The sequence below is a fragment of the Lissotriton vulgaris genome, chromosome 10 (genome assembly GCF_964263255.1).
Source record: "Lissotriton vulgaris chromosome 10, aLisVul1.2, whole genome shotgun sequence".
In the NCBI taxonomy this organism is placed as follows: domain Eukaryota; kingdom Metazoa; phylum Chordata; class Amphibia; order Caudata; family Salamandridae; genus Lissotriton; species Lissotriton vulgaris.
The window spans coordinates 1113637007-1113660751 of record NC_141698.1 but is presented as its reverse complement, the minus strand read 5'-3'; the positions used below and the strand labels follow the sequence as shown (position 1 = coordinate 1113660751).

The 23745-nt window shown below is 44.1% G+C and overlaps 1 protein-coding gene across 1 annotated transcript in view; it reads right to left on the bottom strand.

Moving 5' to 3' along the window:
- The window catches only part of LOC147689414 (vomeronasal type-2 receptor 26-like), a 340528-nt gene extending 326964 nt beyond the window's left edge, over positions 1–13564 (bottom strand). The window contains exon 1 of the mRNA XM_086940094.1: positions 13286–13564. Coding sequence (XP_086796220.1) covers positions 13286–13435 — 150 coding nt within the window. The 5' untranslated portion in view covers positions 13436–13564. The remainder of the gene's footprint in view (positions 1–13285) is intronic.
- Between the last annotated feature and the right edge of the window lie 10181 nt (positions 13565–23745).

Here is a 23745-nt window from a genome sequence, read left to right as displayed (position 1 = left end):
GATGTAATATGTGACATCATCAGCAGTGGATTGCGGGTGCGCGATATATAGTTATTGCAACTAACTATATATGCACATTTCTATGGTTTTGTATGAGTAAATTAAGGTTTTGTAAATGCTAATCCTTAACTATATATGGTCTATAACCTATGGTTTTTTCAGTGAATATATATATATATATTGTAATGCCTCTGCCCGAACTACAACAGGATCAGCTGATCTCCCACCTGTGGGAGCGTCCGAGCAGTTTCTAAAGAGGGAGAAGGCGTCACCTGGCGGTTACCAGCATCTGAAGAAGGCAAAATCGCCGAAATGCATTATGCTGTACACTGCAGTGAATAAAGGGCTCCTGAAACTTACCCCGTTGTGTCCTAGGATTACTTGGTTGCAAGTGGTCAAGTGGAGAAATTTTGTGCGTCTGCCAGGAACGCAGTACTAGGACCAGCCTTACAAGAGTCCAGGGACATTGCTGGCAAACTGTTGCGGAATCGAGGTATCGATAGTTCCCTGTACCGCCCCAGGAACGAGCAGGCTCAGTGGCCGCTGCCAGTGGTAGACCGTGACTACACGGGGAGGCGGGATGAATCCCTCCCGCTTCACGGTCCGACTTGTTCCATTTTTGAGGCGAAGGCGTTCGGGACCGGAGGGAGCCCTGGGCACATGGAATACGGGCTCGCCTGCCACAACACGGCCCCTCTTTTGCGGGACACACAGCGCTCACACGAGCATGATCCGGCTGCCACACCGACTACTTCTGGTGCATGCTGGGAGAGGTAGTTGGACATTGTAATGCCTCTGCCCGAACTACAACAGGATCAGCTGATCTCCCACCTGTGGGAGCGTCCGAGCAGTTTCTAAAGAGGGAGAAGGCGTCACCTGGCGGTTACCAGCATCTGAAGAAGGCAAAATCGCCGAAATGCATTATGCTGTACACTGCAGTGAATAAAGGGCTCCTGAAACTTACCCCGTTGTGTCCTAGGATTACTTGGTTGCAAGTGGTCGAGTGGAGAAATGTTGTGCGTCTGCCAGGAACGCAGTACTAGGACCAGCCTTACAAGAGTCCAGGGACATTGCTGGCAAACTGTTGCGGAAACGAGGTATCGATAGTTCCCTGTACCGCCCCAGGAACGAGCAGGCTCAGTGGCCGCTGCCAGTGGTGGACCATGACTACACGGGGAGGCGGGTTGAATCCCTCCCGCTTCACGGTCCGACTTGTTCCATTTTTGAGGCGAAGGCGTTCGGGACCGGAGGGAGCCCTGGGCACATGGAATACGGGCTCGCCTGCCACAACACGGCCCCTCTTTTGCGGGACACACAGCGCTCACACGAGCATGATCCGGCTGTCACACGGACTACTTCTGGTGCATGCTGGGAGAGGTAGTTGGACATTGTAATGCCTCTGCCCGAACTACAACAGGATCAGCTGATCTCCCACCTGTGGGAGCGTCCGAGCAGTTTCTAAAGAGGGAGAAGGCGTCACCTGGCGGTTACCAGCATCTGAAGAAGGCAAAATCGCCGAAATGCATTATGCTGTACACTGCAGTGAATAAAGGGCTCCTGAAACTTACCCCGTTGTGTCCTAGGATTACTTGGTTGCAAGTGGTCGAGTGGAGAAATATATATATATATATATATATATATATATATATATATATATATATATATATATATTCACAGAAAAAAACATAGGTTATAGACCATATATAGTTAGAAATTAGCATTTACAAAACCTTGAAAATTCACTGAAAAAAACATAGGTTATAGACCATATATAGTTAGGGATTAGCATTTACAAAACCTTATTTTATTTGCACAAAACCATTGAAATTCCATATATAGTTAGTTGCACTAACTATATATCGCGGACCCGTAATCCACTGCTAATGATGTCACATATTACATCATTCATGACATGGTCAGTGACATCACTGATGACATCACTGATGACATCTCAAATGACATCACTGATGACATCACTGATGACATCACTGATGACAACACCCAGTGACTGTATGTTTCTGTAAAGTTAAAATATGTCTTACATATTGAAGAATGAGTGGATGTATAAGTGTCTGGATGAAGGATTTAGTAGGTGCATGACTGACTGTATGGGAGAATGATTAAATGTGTCTCACTGAGTGCATGGGTTAGTGATTAAAGTGTCTTAATTTGGCAATCATTATTTATGTTGTTCTGTAAACTGCTGCATGTTTAAATCAGTAGCTATATCAGTAACTATATGGGTTATTGAATGGTTGCCCAAGTATTTGTATGGGAGACTGAGTATGTGTGTGGGTGGCTGGGAGGTGTATAACTCTGTGCATAGATGTGTGAGCAGTTGATTCCCTAGGTGTATGGGTTCAAAAGTGCATGTAGAAACAGCTGTATGGACAGTTGACTGTGTGCATGAGTATATTGGTGAGTGAATGGATATCTCAGTGCTACATGTCAAAGTAAGTACATATGTAAAACACACTCCATGTGAGAGTTGACATATATAAATAACTGAACATAAGAGCCAGTGAATGTGAGAGTGGCTGTATGAATCATTGTGAACTTGTATCAAGGATTGTATAAGAGAGTAAATATGTGTTAGTATATGTTTGAATAAGTAAGGTGTGTATAACTGTATAGTTGAGGAAATGGAGATGTGATTGATTCTTTGCATGACTGACTAGGTGTGTGAGTAACTCCATGGATGTGTGACAGTCTGTGGGTGCCTGTTTATACTGAGTGTATCTAAGGTTATATTAGAGTCTGAAGATGTATTATCACATAAATGATATCATCAGTGATGTAATCAGTAATGTCAAATGAGATGTCAGTGATGTCATCAGTGATGTCATTTGAGATGTCATCAGTGATGTCATCAGTGATGTCATTTGAGATGTCATCAGTGATGTCATCAGTGATGTCACTGACCATGTCATGAATGATGTAATATGTGACATCATTAGCAGTGGATTGCGGGTCCGCGATATATAGTTAGTGCAACTAACTATATATGGAATTTCAATGGTTTTGTGCAAATAAAATAAGGTTTTGTAAATGCTAATCCCTAACTATATATGGTCTATAACCTATGGTTTTTTCAGTGAATTTTCAAGGTTTTGTAAATGCTAATTCCTAACTATATATTGTCTATAACCTATGTTTTTTTCTGTGAATTTCATTGATTTTTTAAAAGCTAATATCTATAGCTGTAAAATATATTCTTTATTAAGTGACGTATCACGTAGCCCGAGAGACGCCTCATGATGCATCGCGTAACCGTGACGTATCGTCTCTGCAGCGCAAACCAAACCCAAAACGTAAGCGCGCCAGAACACGCTTAAAGATATATATATATTTTTTTAACCTTAATTAGACAAAATCCACACGTGCACATATCACAAACGTTCAAAAAACACAATATGTCGGACTCCCGTTACGCTGCCGGTTAGCTGCCCGGTTAACGTACCAGGAAGCACCTTTACAGCGAAAAATCAAAATTTTTTTTTTCTTTTGTCCCGCAGGGAACTTTAATAGCCCCCTCATCAATCCTAGGGGTTCAGGAGGGGTCTGCCTTACCCCTTTCATTCATTTACACCTTTTTTTTTTCCACCTCTTGTCTCTCGATCCCACAGAGAGACAAGATGGCGGCCGCTCCAGACTGTTTACAATGTTAACAGCCAATCAGCTTCTCCTCAGACTCCCGTTACACTGCCGGTTAGCTTCCCGGTTAGCTGGCCGGTTAGCTGCCCGGTTCGCGTACCAAGACGCGTCTCTACGGCGAAAAAATCGTTTTTTTTTTTTTTTTGGCCCCGCGTGGCTTTATAATATCCCCCTCATCAATCCTAGGGGGTCAGAAGGGGTCTACCTTGCCCTCTTTCCTTCATTTCCCCCTTTGTTTTGGCCTCCTCTTGTCTCTCGATCCTACCGAGAGACAAGATGGCGGCCACTCTGGACTGTTTACAATGTTGACAGCCAATCAGCTTCTCCTCAGACTCCCGTTACACTGCCGGTTAGCTTCCCAGTTAGCTGCCCGGTTAGCTGCCCGGTTCGCGTACCAAGACGCGTCTCTACAGCGAAAAAATCGGATTTTTTTTTTTTTTTTCTGGGCCCCGCGTGGCTCTATAATATCCCCCTCATCAATCCTAGGGGGTCAGAAGGGGTCTACCTTGCCCCCTTTCCTTCATTTCCCCCTTTGTTTTGGCCTCCTCTTGTCTCTCGGATGGCGGCCGCTCCGGACTGTTTAGAATGTTGACAGACACCAGAGAGCCAATCAGCTTCGCATCGCAAAGTTCCGTTACGCGAAAAGTACACGAACCGGAGCGCTGCCCGGAGCGCTGTTACAGATATATATCTTATTTTAAACGTTAATCCACTGAAGCACATATATTGAGACCTAGCAAAGGCACATCGGGCTAACAGTCCCTACAATTTTGCCAAGTTTCGTGCAAATCCATTCAGCCGTTCGAGCTAAAAGTGAGGCCAACCGCCCTATGGAAAAATGAATGGGAAAAACGCGTTTTGGGACCCCCCTTTTTTCTCGGCCCCCCATTGACGACCCCCCCCCAGGGGCTGCTCAGAAACAGAATGTGCCATTTTCCTGAAAATTTCAGCCGATTCCGTCCACAAACGCCAAAGTTATTAGACATAGAATTTTCAAAAGTTACATAGAGAAAAAATCCTAACTATATATACCTACTGGCTATCGCCAGTAGGTAATATATATATATATATATATATATATATATATATATATATATATATATATATATATATATATATATATATATATATATATATATATATAATACCTTGCAAGTAGGCAGTTATAGTAAGGACCTAGTTTCTAAAGGAAAAGGATTTTTTGCTGCTTTAATAACTTTGGCGTTGTTTGATGAATCTTTACAAAAAAAAGTCTATCAAGGTCAGCTCCTGTCCTGAAAGTTCGGGGGTGATTCGCGAAGCGGGGGCTGAGAAAAAAGGGGGCTCCCAAAATGCATTTTCCCCATGTTAATTTCTATAGAAAATTTTGAGATAGACTACAGCCTGAACAACTGAATGGAATTTCCCCAAATTTGTGAAAAAGGTAGTGCTTGGTTCAAAAAGCCAACTTGTTTTTTAAATTTTGTAAATCTGATCAGTAGTTGCTGAGAATTTTTTTTTAAAAAGAGTAAAAAAATCAATTTCCAAGGAAACTTTAGGCAAGGCTGCACAGAAAGGGCTGAACGAAATTACCCCAAATTTGGCAAAAAGGTAGTGCTTGGTTCAAAAAGCAACCTTTTTTTAAATAGTGTGCATCCGTTCAGTAGTTGCTGAGAAATTAAAAAAAACAAAAGTATCGATATCTATAGTGGAGTCGCGACCCCCTCCTGACCACGAGATTTATTCTAATTGGCTATCAACACTCGAAAACCAGGAAGAATTGGCAGCCATCTTGTGACTCAGTAGAACCGAGTCACAAGAAAACAGTTAAACAAAGATATATAACAAGAAAAGGATTACCCAGGGTTATCCCCAAGGACCCACAAGGCCAAAGAAATCATATTTTTTAATTTTGGAGGAATTTGCGCTGGGGTCATGAACCCCGCCAAAAGTGTAAAAAAAAAAATAAGCGCAGGCTCCCACGTTTGATTTGAATGAGTCCCCCGGGTGGGCCAGGTCTTGGGGGCATTGCTTACAAAATATTAGCGGGGGCCACTGGTGCCCCAGCAGCCCTGGCAACTGCCACCTCCCCGGGGCTGTAAAAAAACGTGTGTGGTCCCAATTCCGCCCATGCAGCCACCGGGACCACAACCTCCCCGGGGCTTTCAAAATAAACCACGGGGTGGCTCATGACCCCCCCAGCCCCAGGGACCGGCACCTTCCCATAGCTGTTTTAAAGATAAAAATGTATGTGTGAAGGATCTCGAGCCCCCCACATGCCCCGGAGACCACCGCCTCCCCAGGGCACTATATTTGGAAATTGGGGGGGTCTGTTATGGACCACTAAGCCACGGGGACCCCTACCTCCCCGGGGCTTCACTCATGTTCAGATGGGGCCGCCCAGCCCCCTCTTGGAGCCTGTGATGGCCCTGGGGACTGCAACCATCTAGGGCCCGCTCCTGCAGTGTCCCAAGATGCCCACCTCTGGGACACTGCTGTTTGCTATGGTAGGGAAGGAGCACGGCTCACACCCTACCATAGAAAACTTGGTTTGGAGTTTTTGAAGAGAGAGCAGGGAAACCTTCTTTGCGCTTCCAAAATCCAAAGCCTATTGCTTTTCCACACGGGGAGCTGCATGTCAGCAGCTCCCTGTGTGGAAAAGCAATGCCTGCTACCGCAGGAGGTGGAAAGGCAGTGGGACCGTGGGGGCATTGGGGGTCCCCCTACGGTCCCCAATGTTTGGTTTAAGATTGCTGTCCCCTAACCACCGTCACAGTACTGATTCACCCAGGTAGTACCCATGCAGTCTAGAAATCCCCCTGTCAGTCCCCAAGCACTTCTCTAATCACTCAGCCAGGACCATGTACTTATGCAAGTAATCTGCCAAAACGGAAGCACTTATAAAATCACCATGGCCTTCAATCTAACACAAGCATAGCTTCAATACTCTGTGCACTATCCATGCATACATCTAACCAGCTACATACTACTGATTCACTTCTCTAATTATCCAGGTAGTACCCATGCAGTCTAGGAGGTGTTGGAGCTTAAACCGTCTGCACTTGCATGTTTTCACAGAAGTTCTCTGGATGATTTCTTATTATCTCCATGTTGCGGTTGCTTTTCGACAGGCCCCGGTGGCCCTAGCCTTTTTCCCCCTCCTCATAAGTTAGAACCCCTTGCTGACCCTGGAGTCAAAGCGTTGAGAGAAGACTGCATTCTCATCAATGCTCGCTCGCTGATTGAAAACAACATTGCATTTAAGGAGTTGGTACTCGATAGGAAACCTTCGTGGGTCTTTATCACAGAAACGTGGGCAAAGGACTCCTCGGGTCCTGACCTTGTTGAAGCAGTCCCAGAAGGGTACTGCCTGGCACGTCAGGATAGAATGGGACGTGTAGGAGGTGGGTTAGCAATTCTTTATAAGGATAGTTTTCACTGCCATATTTTACCACTCTCTGACCCCAAGGATATTTTCCAAGTCTTGTACTTTTCCTTAACAGGTGTCCACAACTTTGTATTTAATGGGATCCTGGTCTACCGTCCCCCTGGTCCCAGAGCAGGCTTCGAACAGCAGCTGCTCCATGTTCTAGACCCTTACTTTGGCCGTGACAATCTTACTATATTGGGAGATTTTAATTTTCATTTGGAGTTGTTGGAGACCCATGATACTCTCTCCCTGTTGGATGCTTTGTCTGCCTGTGGACTCACCCAATTGGTGAAAGGGGCCACTCATCAAGCGGGGCATACGCTTGATGGGATTTTCTCTAATGATCAGAGGTTGATGGTGAAAGACCCCTTTTTCCTTTCATGGTCAGATCATCTAGCCGTTCCTTTCAATGTGCTCTATCCTATCTCGGGGAGAACTAGTAAAAATCCGAGCAAAATGGAATTGCGTAGGAATTTTAAGAACATCACAGAAAGTTCCTTTGCTCCCCGGATATTGAGTCTGTCCATATCTCAGGAGGACAATGTACAGTCAGCAGTCTCACAATATCAAAAGACCGTAACCAAGGCTCTGGAAGAACTGGCTCCCATCCGCCAGTGTTACTCAGCCAGGAAAAGACCTTCGGCCCCATGGTTTTTGGAGCACTTAAGACTCCTGAGACAGGAGGCTAGAAGACGGGAGCGTCTCTGGCACTCCAGCTGGGATCTTGAGGACAAGGAAGCCCATAAGATCTTGATAAGGAAGTACAAGCGGGAAGTAATAAAAACAAAACAAGAATATTGTATGGCTCTCACTACTTCTCTCTCTTCTCCTAAAGAGCTATTTAGGATAGTGGACTCCCTCACCACCCTTCAGACTCCGGACCCGGTTATTGCTTCACAGGAGCTTTGTGATAATATAGCATCCTTCTTTCAGACCAAAATCTCGGACATCTACACCGCCTTGGAATTGCAGAGATCTTTTACCTCTGAGCCCCCTGCCCCCGGTGTCTTGGTCCCTGCTCCTTCGGAGAAATTCTCGTTGGGAAGCATGGAATCTTTCCCTCCTCTCTCCCTACAGGATCTAGAGACTCTCCTTAATAAAACCAAATCCGGCTCCCCCCTGGATGCCTGTCCGCTTAAGATCCTGAAGCAGTGTAGAGAATCCCTCTTGCCCCCCCTTGTTGACATCATGAATAGGGCCATGAGGGATGGCATTTTTCCTCAACAGTGGAAAAATGCGGTTGCAAAACCCTTACTCAAGAAACCCTCTCTTGATCCTGAGGTATTAAAGAACTTTCGCCCCATCTCACTGCTCCCTGCTCCTGCGAAGAGGTTATAAACTCATTTTAATAAACATCTTGCTGCCTTTGTGAAAAGCTCGGGTTGTCTGGATCTTTCCCAGCACGGTTTTAGGAGGGAGCATAGTACTGAGTCTGCTCTGACCATAGTGCCTGACAATATCCGCACACGTGTGGATAAGGGTCAAACCTCCCTCCTGATCCTTTTAGACCTCACGGCGGCCTTTGACACCCTTTCTCCCTCAGTCTTAACATCTCGTCTGGGGGAGATCGGGGTTCGGGGGCGGCCCCTTGGCTACTCTCCTCTTTCCTCGATCAACGAGAGCAAAGAGTGATGCTGGGCAAATTTCTATCTCCATCCCTGTCTGTGCAATGTGGGGTCCCTCAGGGGTCGGCGCTAAGTCCGACCCTCTTTAACATTTATGTGACCCCCCTTGCCAGACTTATTAGATCTTTCGGGATGGAGGTAGTTTCATATGCGGATGACACCCAGATCCTTGTCTCTCTCTCTCAGTCAGTAACCTCGACTGCCTCCAACTTTAGATCTTGCATGGAGGCAGTCGGGCAATGGATGATATATAATTCATTGAAACTGAATGGGGAGAATACTGAGGTGATGGTGTTCGGAGGTAAGGAGAAGATATGGTCAGCCGATTGGTGGCCAAACTCGCTGGGTCCCTGCCCGGCTCCTGCCTCTTCCGCTAAAAATCTGGGGGTCATTATTGATCCCACCCTCACTATGTGCCAACAGGTCAACAGAACTGTTTCTACCTGTTGGGGTATTATTCACATACTGAGGAGGATCAGGCACTACCTCTCTCAGCAGGCAAGGAAACAACTTGCTGTTGCCCTGGTTGGCTCGCGTCTGGACTACTGCAATGCGCTGTATGCGGGTTTGAATAAAAACCTGCTTCAGCGCCTGCAGGTGGTCCAGAACGCAGCAGCAAGGTTTGTCCTTGATCTACCCCGGCGTACCTCGGCTACCTCTACCAGAAAATCACTTCACTGGCTTCCTATAAAAGACCGAATAGTGTTCAAAACCATGTGCATGACCTATAGGGGCTTGGCAAAAAGCAGTCCCACTGGAATAGGTTCCATTCTGTCCCGCTACAGCCCTGGCAGGGACTTGCGCTCCTCGAACAGACTTCTTCTTTCAGTTCCCCGTATTCGGAGAACCATATGGGGTGGCAAAGCTTTCTCTAATCTGGCTCCCAAGTGGTGGAATGCCCTCCACCTGGAACTAAGGTCCCTTCCTACTCATCAGCTTTTTAGGAATGCTCTTAAAACCCATCTCTTTGTGCGGACATACCTATAATTGTCCCCAGCCCTTTTGTGATCTGTTTTGGTAGGCGCCTTGACACCTTCGGGTTTTACAAATTGCTTTAATAATAATAATAATAATTATCCAGGTAGTACCCATGCAGTCTAGGAATCCCCCTGTCAGTCCCATGCACTTCTCCAATCACCCATCCAGGAATACTTACTTATGCAATCACTCTGCTAATACCTAAGCACTTATAAATTTACCATGAACACTTTTTGCAGCACAATAATCATTCCAGTTACTAGTCATGTACTTATGGAATAGCCTTAGTACTAACACAACCATAGGTACAATACTCTGTGCACTATCCATGCAGACCTCTAACCAGCTACATACTACTGATTCTGTCCTCTAATTACTCAGGTAGTACCCATGCAGTCTAGGAATCCTTCTGTCCGTTTCATGCACTTCTCCAATCATCCATGCAGCACTATCTATTTACCCAATCACTCCACCAATACCTAAGCACTTATAAATTCACCATGGCCTTGGTACTAACACAAGCATAGCTACAATACTCTGTGCACTATCCATGCAGACCTCTAACCAGCTACATTCTACTGATTTACTCCTCTACGTACCCAGGTAGTACCAATGCAGTCTAGAAATCCTCTTGTCAGTCTCATACACTTCTCCAATCATCCATGCAGCACTATCTATTTATCCAATCACTCTGCCAATACTCAAGCACTTATAAATTCACCATGGCCTTTGTACTAACACAAGCACAGGTACAATACCATGTGCACTATCCATTTCAGGCCTCTAACCAGGTACATACTACTGATTCACTTCTCTAATTATCCAGGTAATACCCATGCAGTCTAGGAATCCCCCTGTCAGTCCCATGCATTTCTCCAATCACCCACCCAGCACTATCTCCTTGTCCTTTCACTCTGCCAATACCTAAGCACTTATACATTCACTGTACACTCTTTTTGCAGCTCTGTAATCATTACAGTTACTAGTCATGTACTTATGGAATGGCCTGGTCGTAACAAAAGCATAGCTGCAATACTCTGCCACTATCCATACAGATCTGTAACCAGTTATATACTACTGATTCACTCCTCTAATTACCCATGTGCTACATATTCAGTCTAGCAAACACACTGTCACTCCAAATGCACTTCTTCTATCACCCATCTGGCATGATGTATTATTCGATGACTCCACCAATACCCAAGCACTTAGAAATTCACTGTGCACTCTCTTTACAGCACTGTAAGCATCCAGTCGCTGCTCATGTACTCATACAATGGCCCAGGCACTAACACAAGCACTGCTACACTCCTCTGTGCACTATCCATGTAGACCTCTAACCAGCTACATACTACTGATTCACTGCTCTAAATACTCTGTTAGTACCAATGGAATCTAGCAACCCACCTGTCAGTCCCCATGCACTTCTCAAAACCCCAATTTAACCATATCTACTTATCAAATAACTCTGCCAATAACCAAGCACTTACAAATTGAACATGTACTCTCTTTACAGCACTATAATCATCCATATACTAGTCACATACTTATGCAGTGGTGCAGACACTAACACGCACTGCTACACTTTTCTGTGCACTATCCATACAGATCTCTAACTAGCTACACACTACTGATTCACTCCTCTAATTGCCCATGTACTACCCATGCAGTCCAACAATCACACTGTCCCTCCCTATGCACTCCTCCAGTCACCCAGCCAGTACTATATACTAATCCATTCACTCAATCAATGCCCAACACATATTAATTCAGCATACACTCTCCCTGCAGTACTCTAATCATCCAGTCACTACCCATCCACTCATGCAATGACCCACACACTAACACATGTAGTGCTACAATCACATGTGCACTATTCATGCAATCCTCTTACCACCTACAAGCTGCTCACTCACACCTTCATTTTCCCAGGTACTACCCATGCAGTCAAGCAATCACACTGTCACTCCCTGTGCAAACCACAAGTCACCCAGGTAGTACCATATACTATACATGCAGTCCTGTAACCATCTATACACTGCTCATTCACACGTTCATTTTTTCATGTAGTACCAATACAGTCCAGCAATACCACTGTCACCCACCGTATACTTCTCCAATCACCCATCCAGCACCATGTAGTTTTCCAATCACTTTGTCGATACACAAACCCTTATAAATTCAGCATGCAATCTCTTTGCAGTACTCTAATAATCCAGTCACTACCTATTTACTGACACAATGACCCATACACAAACTCATCATGTACTCATACAATGACCCAGGGACTAACTCATGTACTGCTACAATCCTGCATATACTATTCCGGCAGTCCTCTAACCACCTACACACTACTGATTCACTCCTCCAATTACTCAGCTAGAACATATGCACTCCAGCAATCGCCCTGTCATTTTGCATGCACTCCTCTAATCACCCATCCTGCACCATGTACTTAACCAATCACTGTGCCAATACGCAAGCAATTATAAATTCACCATGCACTTTGATTTCAGCAGTCCAATCATCCAGTCAGTAGCCATGTACTCATATAATGACCCGTGTCTCAATGGTGTTCAGACACGCATATATAATCTATGATATTTTACTCATGGTATTCCGCTCGATAAGTAATCTTCTGTCCTGCAATTGAAGAGGACCGTTAGAGAGAAAAAAGGAGAACAGTTTGAATGGAAAAACCTTTTCCGTCTAAAGCCGTAATGTTTAGCGCACTGTTAATGCACGCTGATATCAGTGAAATGTCCAACTAACTGTAACGTTCCTGAAACCTATGATTTTTTTCAGTGAATATATATATTTTTTTCTCTTTCTTGCTGTGTTATTTGCATAAAACAAGACAGGTATCGTTGTAAGAGTGCATGATTATCAATTAAATAACAAAAAGAACAATTAATGGACAAAATGCAGAACAATGTCATACATTCACCCTAGTACAGAGATCTGGGCCTGAATCTGTATTTATTTTGCTCATCAAGCCATTCCAGTTTGGACCCAGCCTTATGCAAATCAGTCTTGACCCTGTTCCTTATGGGAACAGTACAGCCCGAACTGCCAAGCCAGGTCCTCCCTGGACCTGAAACAAGCATCCTGGGACCAGTTTCAGTGTATCACCCTTCATCAGCCAGGCTAGCATGAATCCAGTGGTGTAGTGAGCATGGAACCATGTCTGGGCATACCCTTCCCACTTAGGGTGACATATGCAAAAGAAACAAATGATGGACGGAACGCTGGACAATGAAAACATTCACCCCAGTAACAAGGATCTGGGTTTAATCCATCATTCTTTTGCTCACCACCCCAGTTTGGACCCGGCCATATGCAAATAAGTCTTGACCCTGTTCCTTATGGGGCCCTAATTATAATCCATGCTGTTCCTACAACAATCATCTCCTGGGCACTCATGAGATCTATTGAGAACTGAGGCAGTGGACGAACAGAACACCCTCTGTCCCGACTCATGCATTTCCAAACCAACTGAAAGTCTTTTAATGAATTTGAACATGAAACATTATGTCTAAAAGGAAACATAAATGCGCTGTGCATTGGTTATCAGCATAAAGAATGGTAAAGCATGTCACACAAGCAATCTTCTTCTTACCTGCAGGTACCTGTAGAGCCCAGTGATGGTTGCTATAGCAACAGATGTGGATGGTAGCATGTCACCAATAACAGCAGCCAGGACCCCTCTGGACCGACAGCTGTATTTAGGGGCTACGGCCGAATCCTCTCTCCCTGATAATAAGGCCATGGTGCTCAGCGTCGCTTTGGCCTCATTGGCAAATGAATCATAGACCTCAAAGCCCAGGGTGATGTTGGGTAAAAGGTCAGGGTCCTTGTTTATCTCCTCAATGGCGTAAACAAGGGCGAAGTAATGTCGAAAGAAACTTGTGGAAATGCTGCAAGAAAAATACATTGACTTGAGTTCCTTATTACACAGAATACCAGAAGACAATGTTTCTTATTTGACAGAGTCGCTATTTTTTCACCACAGGAGAGACAATAACAAGCAGCCTCGGTCCTCGTTATCCCTTCCCTCCCTGTGCGGTAGGTGACAGGAGCCAGGGTGAGCCCATCAAATGTTGCAAAACCTTACCTGGAAAACACATCCCTCAGAAATCAACAGCTTTCTAAGAAGATGGGTCTAATGCAAAATATGCTTCATGCCATCTACTGTAAAAACCCACGAGTTCAAAAGCCTACCAATGTTGCTGTTGCAAAAAATTAAAAGGTCCTTTCGTGTCTGTGCCAATCTTCTTCCCAGGACCACCAAGTAGCACAATCAGAACCAAAGAGTGAGGACATGTCTTTATTTTTTCTCTTAATTGTTCATACCACACATCTTTGACCTCTCACTCAATACCATCATCCATTGAAGGCTCCCAATGCACAGCTCTAACCCTTCTCTTGCTGATAGGAGTATTAAATTACGATTAGGAGCAGTCTTTTACCAGATTCATGTGAATGTTGGCAGGTGGTGCCTCTTTATCTACTCTCAACACAGTATCATCTCCTATGGTTAACTCTTAAGCTCTTTTAGAGAATGGTTGTAAGCCAGTAGAGATATTTCTCTCCTGTGGCCAACATGTGCTCACATGGGTTTTGACTTCAAGCAGCATTTCACCCTCCTCACGAGCTTTCTTCCATCCCTCTCCAGGGTGCACATGTAGTAGGAATGTCCACTGCCACAATAAAGCATGTCTACATAATCTTCCCCATACAGGGGTTCTTGGTCATTTATGGTTAGCCTGAAATGAAACTCAGTGCTACCATTGCCACTACCTGGTGTTTATTTAACATCAAAACTGTATTGCAACAATGTTGCAGTGAATCTAACAATATGTGCCGTAGAATTCTTTACATTCTACTCATTAAGAATTGTGAGGAAACAAAGTATATTATATGGTGTGGTTGGGCGACCTCGCATGTAATACACTTACTAGCCCCATTAGGAATCTTATGTTTCTTTTGTCAAAACCTCAGCTTAACCCTGGGTGGCTGTGGCTCTGAGAAGCAAGGCTCGCACCAAGTACCATCCGTAAAGCATTTAAACAACACCAGAAATATTGGAGAAATCAGCAACATGCTAAAGTAATCTAACACTAATTTATAAAAATAGACTGTATTTTATCTATTTTAGAGACCAAAATGAAAAACATGTACTTGGGGGTTCCTGAGATATGGATTTTAAAGGGTATATATTATTGTAAATCAAAGCATTTCACTCAACCACAAACAAACATTGGAAAATTCAACAAAGTTGACTCTAGGAAACATTTTAAAGGAACAACACCAGTTTTGAGCCAGTCAAAGAGACCAGACCAGTCCTCAGAAGCAGTTACCTGAGCAGGTGGAGCAGTATTCAGTCAGTTCCAGACACTTTTATCTTTTGAAGAGCATTGCTATGGAAGTGGTTCTGATGCAAATGATGAAGGATGCTGAAGATGTTCTAAGGAAACTGTGGGGGTGATACGGCCAATGATGGTCTTGAGGTAACAATTGCTTGGTACATATAGGGAGTGAGGTAATCCTGGTCACAGGGTTGATGTCCCTCAAAGTTCACTTGCTGCCAGAAGAAGTGCAGTCACCACTGGACTACTGGTCCCCCAGTATCATGCTCACAGGTCAATCCTTCCTGGGTCCATAACTCATCTTATGGAGGTCAGAGATGCACTCTGATGATATTCCTGGGCTCAGCAAACTTGAGAGCAACTTTGTGCTTTGAGTCCTGCCAACAACAATGGCCAACTATCTATTCAAAAAAGCATCTGAATACAACTTGCATTCAGAAAGGGCATACCATCATTAGAGCTAAAAGAAAGACTTTGGCTCTAGATCATCTTTCGTCTTGTGGCCGCTAGGACTGCCCCAAACTACCCGTCCAATAATTCCAGCAGCCTAAGCCCGTCAGCTGCTAGTTAACTACGAAACCGTTTTCTTCCACTTCTAACTATTTCCGGTGCAAAAGTGTCTTTCTTTTTTCACTTCTGAGCCACAGCATGGTGTTTTTAAGGTGTACGTAGTGATTCTGTAATGATGGAAGAAGTGTAAAAGATTATCCTGGAGGGTTCACTGTTGTCACTGGAACCTGGAGGTCCAAGCATGCGAGGGTGGGGTGAGAACAAGAGTGTTTAATATTGCAGAGCTGCACATATACCATTAGCAAGGCTCCGACTAGCTGCCAAGTCATTTCCCTAGTTTAGCAGCTGGAGGCAGATTGCAGTTAATTTTTGGTTTTTTCTTATAATTATTAATAGAAAACTACCGATCTTGCAACCTGCATCGAGTATGCAAAACAATGTTAACATCGGTGGGGGTGGATTTTAGTGTAATTATCCTCTGCAGGTGTAAGGTGATTACTGTACAACAGGTGCCATGTATGAATCGTAAGATTCAGCACATATAAAGCAGGACCAGGGCTCGTGACAAGCACAGTCTCACTGCAAGTGTGAGCATTACAATATGCATGTCCACAGACTGCTCAGGGTGTTGACGACTCGCAGCGAGTAGGTTCATGTACATGACCGAAGCTTGACCTATATGTTGGATTGTTGATACACTTTGGAATGGAGATCCAGTTTAGTCCACATTCAATGGGCTGGTATTAAGGCCGTCTTAACATGGCGAGCATATGAAACACCACAGACAGATTTATAGTGGTTTGGACCAGGAGCACTCTCTCGTTCAGTGAGTTTGATATTATAGTGCCACGCAGAATCTCGCTGTGTTTTCATTTAAGTCCATGGAATTCCATCGAGTGAAGCTCCACAAGCTCTGCCCACCTGTAAAACCGGTTTGGTAACTGGTTTCCCACTCTCCAGTGCCAGCTTGTTTGCCTAAACAATGGAGCAGCCCCTCTCCCATGTGTTACCCCTTTGCCCTCCAAAGGCAGATTCTCCTTTAAAGCTCGTCTTTTGGGCCAGCGCCCATGTGGCTTACTACAGGAAGTAGGTGACAGCTTCATTCAGAGCAGGCCTTTATTGTTTTTTTTTAACTCGAATCATTAGCACAGCTCCCCGGGAGGGCAGAAAGCTGTCTCAGTGACATGACCCTGTGTGCAACCAATGTGGGTCCTGGGGACTAAAGACAACAAAGTGTCAACTCTGCTAAAGTTGCACACTGCAACTTGTTTAATTTATTTCGGCCTGAGAGTCAAGTCGAGTTTAATGTAACTGGTTCTTTGATACCTTGGATGACCCACTTTGGTTGCACCATTCCAGAGTTACCACAGCTGAGGGAATAGTACGTAACCCTGTAGTCTCCAATCAGGCAACAACGTTTTTCCACAGTAAAAACAACAGTTTTTTACTATCAGAACATGTTAAATAAATATTATACCCATGAGATATGCCGCACCCAGCTTTTTCACTCAACAGCTCTGATATTGGGGTGACTTACACTTCTACCAGGGGGAATTCTGGCTTTGCCTTTACTTTAAATGGCAATCAGTTCAAACTGCTCTTCTGGTATGATTCTCAATGTACCTCAATATAGGCCTGGGTAGTCACCTAACCTTTCACCTACATTTACCCTACCATTATACTACATAATGGGTTCTGTGCTCACCTTTTATTTAGTTAGGTGCTGCATAAATGTCATGTTGTTTTCTCCGAAAACTGGCCTCATTTATTATGCATTAAGATTCTCAGAATCACAGCAGGACTACCATCTTCTGCATCTTCCGCATAATAGCTATGTATAAGGTAAACCCTATCGACATCCTTGGTCAACATGACACAGCAAAGTAGAACCCCTGAGGGTACCTCTTGGGTGTATAAGCATCACATATTTGCTGGGGCAGGCTGAAGAGAAAGACTTCAATACTGACAGGTGGACACGAGATGCTGAGGTCCCTGCACGCATATGCTCCAGCTCGCAGTGGTGTGACATCCCTCGCAGGGTGTCCAACTCGAGTCCAAGACCGGGTCCTTCATTTTCTCACTTCAGGAAATGGGGTTGGCTTTATCCTAGGGGGATTCTTGGCTATACACCTACATTCATGCTAGGTACACTTAGATACATCTAGCTAGGGTTTGCATCGTAAGAGTGTGCATTATTACTGTCATGTATCTATATACCTACACATATCCATTATTTTAGCACATCTAGTTACTCTGTTGGTGCTGATCACTGAGTATATATGTTTCTGTCTTACAGTTATTGCCGCACATGTATTTTAAACTAGAATTACCCTGGTTCAATAAATGCTTATTGAAAATGTCCCCATAATATATTCTGTGTATCTCTCTGAGACAAAGTGAGTATGAGTGACTGAGTGAAAAGCGAAAAGTACTGTATTGTTTCCACGATCCCTGAGGGGTCAGGGTTGTTTGATAGTTGCCAGAAACTTATTGCTCATTGGAAAGAGGAGTTCATAGTGGCACTGTGATCTAGCTGGTATATAGGTAAACATATCCAGTGGGGGTGCCTGGAATCATTCTGGACACCAATTGAATAGTTTAGGTTGTCTAAATGTGCAGATCCTATATAGATTTAAAGTAACTTCACAGCACTTCCAACCTGCAATCCGCAGGCTGGAACTCTCATCTTACTTATATCACACTTATGGTGGAACAACCAGGGCGGCAATCCCTAGGGTGACCCTCTATCTTACATGGCCTGGATTACATTTACTAGGGACTTTCAGCTGAGTTATTTTGGTCAATTGGGTGTGAGCCAATTTGACATATTAATTTTATTGGTAATAACAGGCAATTGATGTCTGGTTAGCAGACCTCAGTGCACTCTTAGAGTTGGTAAGCATGCACTATTTGGAAAATGGACAATGATGGGGATAATGGCGGCAAGAGCACTATGCACTCTTAATTATATGTTTTTATTACTTTATTTAGCACGGCGCCCACTAGGGACACCGCGCTCACTTTATTTATTTATATTTTACATTTATGTTGAGCGTGGCTTCCACTTCAGGGACAGTGCGCTCTGTTTGTTTTTTGTTACTTTAAAATTGAGAGCGGCGCCGCTTCAAGCACACCGTGCTTGGTTTCTTTATATATTTTTTAACTTTAACCCTAAGTGCGGCACCCTCTTCAATGACACCGTGCTCAATGTTAAAGTTAAAATAAAATATAAAAGAAGCCGAGCGCGGTATCCTTGAAGAGGATCCGCGCTCAGTTTTAAACTTGGACCTATTGCATTGCAAATGTTTTTTTTTCCCCAGGACCATGGATAGCTGTGAAAATAGAGATCTGGGGATGCTGGGGGTGTGTCCGCAAGAGGGAGGAATTCGCAGGCAGTAGAGGCAGCTGCACTCTCAGCACAGTGGAGCTGTGCCGCCGTGCACTAATACACACTTTAAGAGACCCCCATATTCACCCACCTACTCTACTTTTTAAAATGAAGAAAGGTGAAAACTTCGATCATCAGAACGGAAATGACCACAGCATCCCTCCCCGCTCCATGTCAAACTACTTCGGCAAGCTAGATACTCCCATAACAAAAGTATTCTTTAATCCAAAAAAGATTTCTTCAGATAGAAGCTAGACAATGCCAAGAACAGACCAAAGAAGCTCTTTCACATCCTTAAACAACAATCTAACAAATTGGCGAAATCCTCTCTCTCTCTGGACTGCAAAATCACAGCTTAGCAGTGAAGAATTCTCCTCTTTTTTCACAGCAAAATAAAACTCCCTCCAACTCGAGCATAACATGGCCGCAACCTACTCAACCACCCTTAAATACACTCTAGCTGAAATCCCTGAACAACCTGAGTTATTTCTGCCCACAAATAACTCTCACTGGTCCACTTTCAAACTCTAATGACATCACCAAAATATTAGCAACCACCAAAATCAACAACCATTTCAATGATCCAGTCCCCTCAAATTGCCTTCCCCACATTTACCAAGTCATCTCCCCTCTATGGACCAAAAACATCAACGCCTCGCTAGTGAAAGGTCACATTCCGAACTGCCTAAAAACAGGCCAGGTCACCCCTATACTAAAGAAACCGACAGCGAACTCCTCCGACCCCAACAATTTCCAACCCATAACCAACATTCCCATGCTAGCCAAGGTCTTGTAAAAATATGTTGAACAACAACTGAACCAACACATCATGGACTCCAACCTTCTGAACACCCATCAATCGGGTTTCATACCCGGCCATAGCACAGACATAGCCATTTTACACATAGTGGACGATGTCCTTCTTAATTTTGACCGCAACAAAACCTGTCTACTAGTCCTGCTTGACCTCTCCTCAGCCTTCGACACGGTCAATCACGAAAGAATTCTAAAAAGACTGGAAAATAGGATGGGTTTACCTTGCTCAGTCCTTCAATGGTTAAAATCCTTTCTGGAAAACAGAACGCAATCTTTCATGGTGAACAAAAAGCTATCTCACTCCTCACCAAACCCTCTCGGTGTACCACAAGGCTCTACTCTATCCCCCACCCTATTCAACCTATATGTCGAACCGCTAACCAAACTACTACAGCAGGCAAACATAGCCTACCACATTTACGCGGAGGACACTGAACTCTACATCAAGATCTCCTCCATTGAAGACATTATATCAATGAACATGGCACTCAAAAAGACCATCCACTGGCAAACAACCGACTTCCTCAAGCTAAACTCACAAAAGACTGAATTTCTTCTAATCTGCCCCCCCTAATAATTCCCAGGAGACAAAGGAATGGTTCAAGTAGGATCACTGCACTTAACTGCACACCAACTCTGGTCGACTCCACCAAATCACTTGGAATTACACTTGATAAGAACCTTAAGATGCAAACACACATCAACCTGTTAGCTAAAAACACGCGCTTTCACCTCAACCATCTCAGGAAAATGAAACCTTTCATCAAGAACCCGAACCTAAAAACTGCTGTTCAGTCCTTAGACATCTCAAGGCTGGAGTACGGATGCACCACCCTCGTGGGACTTCCCAAAATCTCGACCACCCTATTAAGAGCCTGTCTCAACGCCGCAGCAAGACTCCTAACAGGATCCAGGAAGTTTGACCACATATCACCACACCTGAAAGCACTCAACTGGTTTCCCTTTGAAGCTAGAATCCACCTAAAAATGTCATGCATCACTCACAAAGCGCGTCACCACAATACTCCCCAGTACTTATCCCAAAAACTGACCGTATCTGGAGGAATCAGACGTTCAAAGAGTGCTAACAATCTACTCCTAAAACCCTCATGCTTCAGAAAGAAAAAAAACCTCTGACAGAGCATTCTCTGGAGCAGCACCAAGAATATGGAACTCACTTCCTCCCCACATCAGAAAAATCTCCTCTACTTTTCTGTTCAAAAAAGAAGCAACATCCTTCCTTGTGTGCAAATTCCTCCCCATAAACTATCACATGGACCTTTTCCAGATGTACACCTTATACTTGCCCCCTCTTTCCCTCGAAAGACACCTTTGCTGCTCTCGACTTGTTGCTAGAAATACTCTCACGCCTGCGACATTACGAACTTTGTATAATAAGTCGATCTTATGTATACTATTTGTTTTGCAAACTGTCTTATTTTGTATTGTGCCCCCATTGTAAAGCGCTCTGATATCCTTCCCTGGGTCTGGTCTGCATTACAGAAAACTCTAAAAATAAATAAAATATAAAAAATAAATAAATAAATGTAGGTCTCGCCTAGGCAGCGTGCATGCACTGTCTCTTCAAGACATCTAGTAATCTATATAGGTGGTGAAGTCCCGCCTATTGCAGTTTAATTTCTCGCCACGTGCCATTTGTGGACTTTGGCATTTTAATTGTTAGCAGGCTTCTTATTGGATCTCGATCTCATAACTAACTTCCAATTCTACCAGAAGCAGCACCACCTGACTACATTCTCATGACACTTACACGGCGTAATTGTTATTTTATAAAATAGTGCGCATTAACATGCACGTGCTACCTTACATTATATGCAGGTGTCGCTGTGGCTCCTGACAACACTTGACTCCAGCTCAGATGTTCGCTTTTAAAATCACATACCTTTCATATTTATAACATGGGCACCACCGCATTCTGCAAGTATTTTTTATATGTAGAGCCGAGGTTATATTTACAATGGCAGCCGTCTTTGAAGCTGGGAACCAGGTTTGAGTGTGGCTGGGGTTCGAACATTCTGTGATTGTAGACAAATCACATTTCCCGGTGCTAACAAATGCTTCTGTATTGCAATTGGATCTTAAGTAAAGCGGGCTGGTACGTTCAGGTCAAGTTTGTGCGTCTTTTAATATTGTTCTATCCCTCCAGTGGAGAGGCTTCTTTTATTTACATTAAAGGATGGCGGCCACGCATCTTCTTGTGCGCATATCACCAAATCTATTTTTTTATATATAAAACATTCAGTAATGGTGACCGCACATCTTCTTGCAGTGGGTCGCCCAACTCGTATTTTTTTCTTAAACTACTGCCCACGCAAGATCATGAAGCAGGCACACCAAACTGGCACCTTGTCACCGCTTCCCGTCAGCCAAAAGCAACCTCCATATCCAGAAGGCACAGAGAACTACACTGCAATGGCACAGCCCTACTGAATGTCTGCCTTCCTGCCTGTGCACTGTTACCACGCGGTGCAGACACAAGACAGTGGCTACATTCCCCGCGTCTGCCCCGCAACACGTTGTTCCTGCCATGGAGGTTTCCCACAGCCGGATGCAGTTAATCATTACAGGGACCTAAAGACACGTGGCATTGCAGAATAAGAACGGACGTGCTACAGGTAGACTTTATTTATTTAGTTATTCATTTGCAATTTTATATATAGCAAATTTTACCCACAGGTATCAGAGTGCCCTAAATCAGCATTAATTGCATTAAAGTTACACACAAGCCTAACATTAAAGAGAGCAGGAATGGACAGCAGGGAAGGGGGGTAGTGCCGGCGTTTATAAAGTATGTGCTAAACCACAGTGCTTGTTTGGTGACTTACATAAAGCTGTAGAGGGCTAAAGTTGGGATGCTGGTGGTGTGCTTGTACTTGGTTCCCTGGTTCTACAGTGCCCCACTTGAAGTGCACGGGTGTAAGGCAGTTAAATTCCTCCATGGAGGATTGACAAGGTCCTCAGGAATTTATTTAGAAGGGGCTGCCTTTTCTGGTCCTCGCAGCTGCCCCGGCTGTGGAACTGACTCTGGTTTTTGTTCGTCCTATCTGACACAAAATGTGACACTTTCAAACAGGATGCGAAAACTCGAACCGGGGCAGCTATGTTGATAAGCTGTTGCCGATAAGCTTATCTCTGCTCGAGTGCCTTGTTTACCATGAGCACGAAAGTAAAAGTGTGTAGTTTTGGTTACAGTGCCAACTTGTATGTAAAACTCTCTCCTCTCTTTTTACTATGACATATATACATTAACTGGCTGCATAACAATTACACTTGCCACATCTCTTACTAACCCTCTCTCGTCTTCTTTCTCTCTCTCTCTCTATCTCACTTTCTCTTTCTCTCTGTTATTTGTTCCTCTTTTCCTTTTCTCTTTCTTATTATCCTCATATTTTCTCTTCTGTTTTCTCCCTTGTCACTTTTCCTTGGCCCTCTCTTTCATTTTCATCACCACAACGTTACCTCTCTCTCTTTGTATTTCTTTGGTGCACACACAGTTTTTATCTTCCCTTCTCCCTGAAGTGAAGACAAAACAATTGCTCAGTTTAACAAGAATTTGCAATGTAATTGGTCTCGCATTTACGCAAGTTTAAGCTATTGGCATTGTGAATGACAATGCCTTTTATTTATCTGTTTTAAAAACCAAAACATACATAAAATGCATTGTCATTAACAATTTTAATAGATCAAACTCAAGTAAATTCGAGACCTATTGCATTGCAAATCCTTGTTTAACTTTCCAGCAGTTCGTGCTTTTTTTAAACTGTGCACTCTTCGTCCGACCGTTTGTTGACTCCTCATGTAAAACCAACTCCTCGAGCCTGCCCTTCCTTGTCAAACACCATTCTATGAAGGACAGTCAAGCTTACAGTGTCTTTTACCTTCCCGCCCAACTCTGCTCCAGTGAAGTCCCAGCAAAAGAGCAGCTGTTCTGAACACTGGCACTTCCACACAAGCACGAACACCCCTCATTAACAG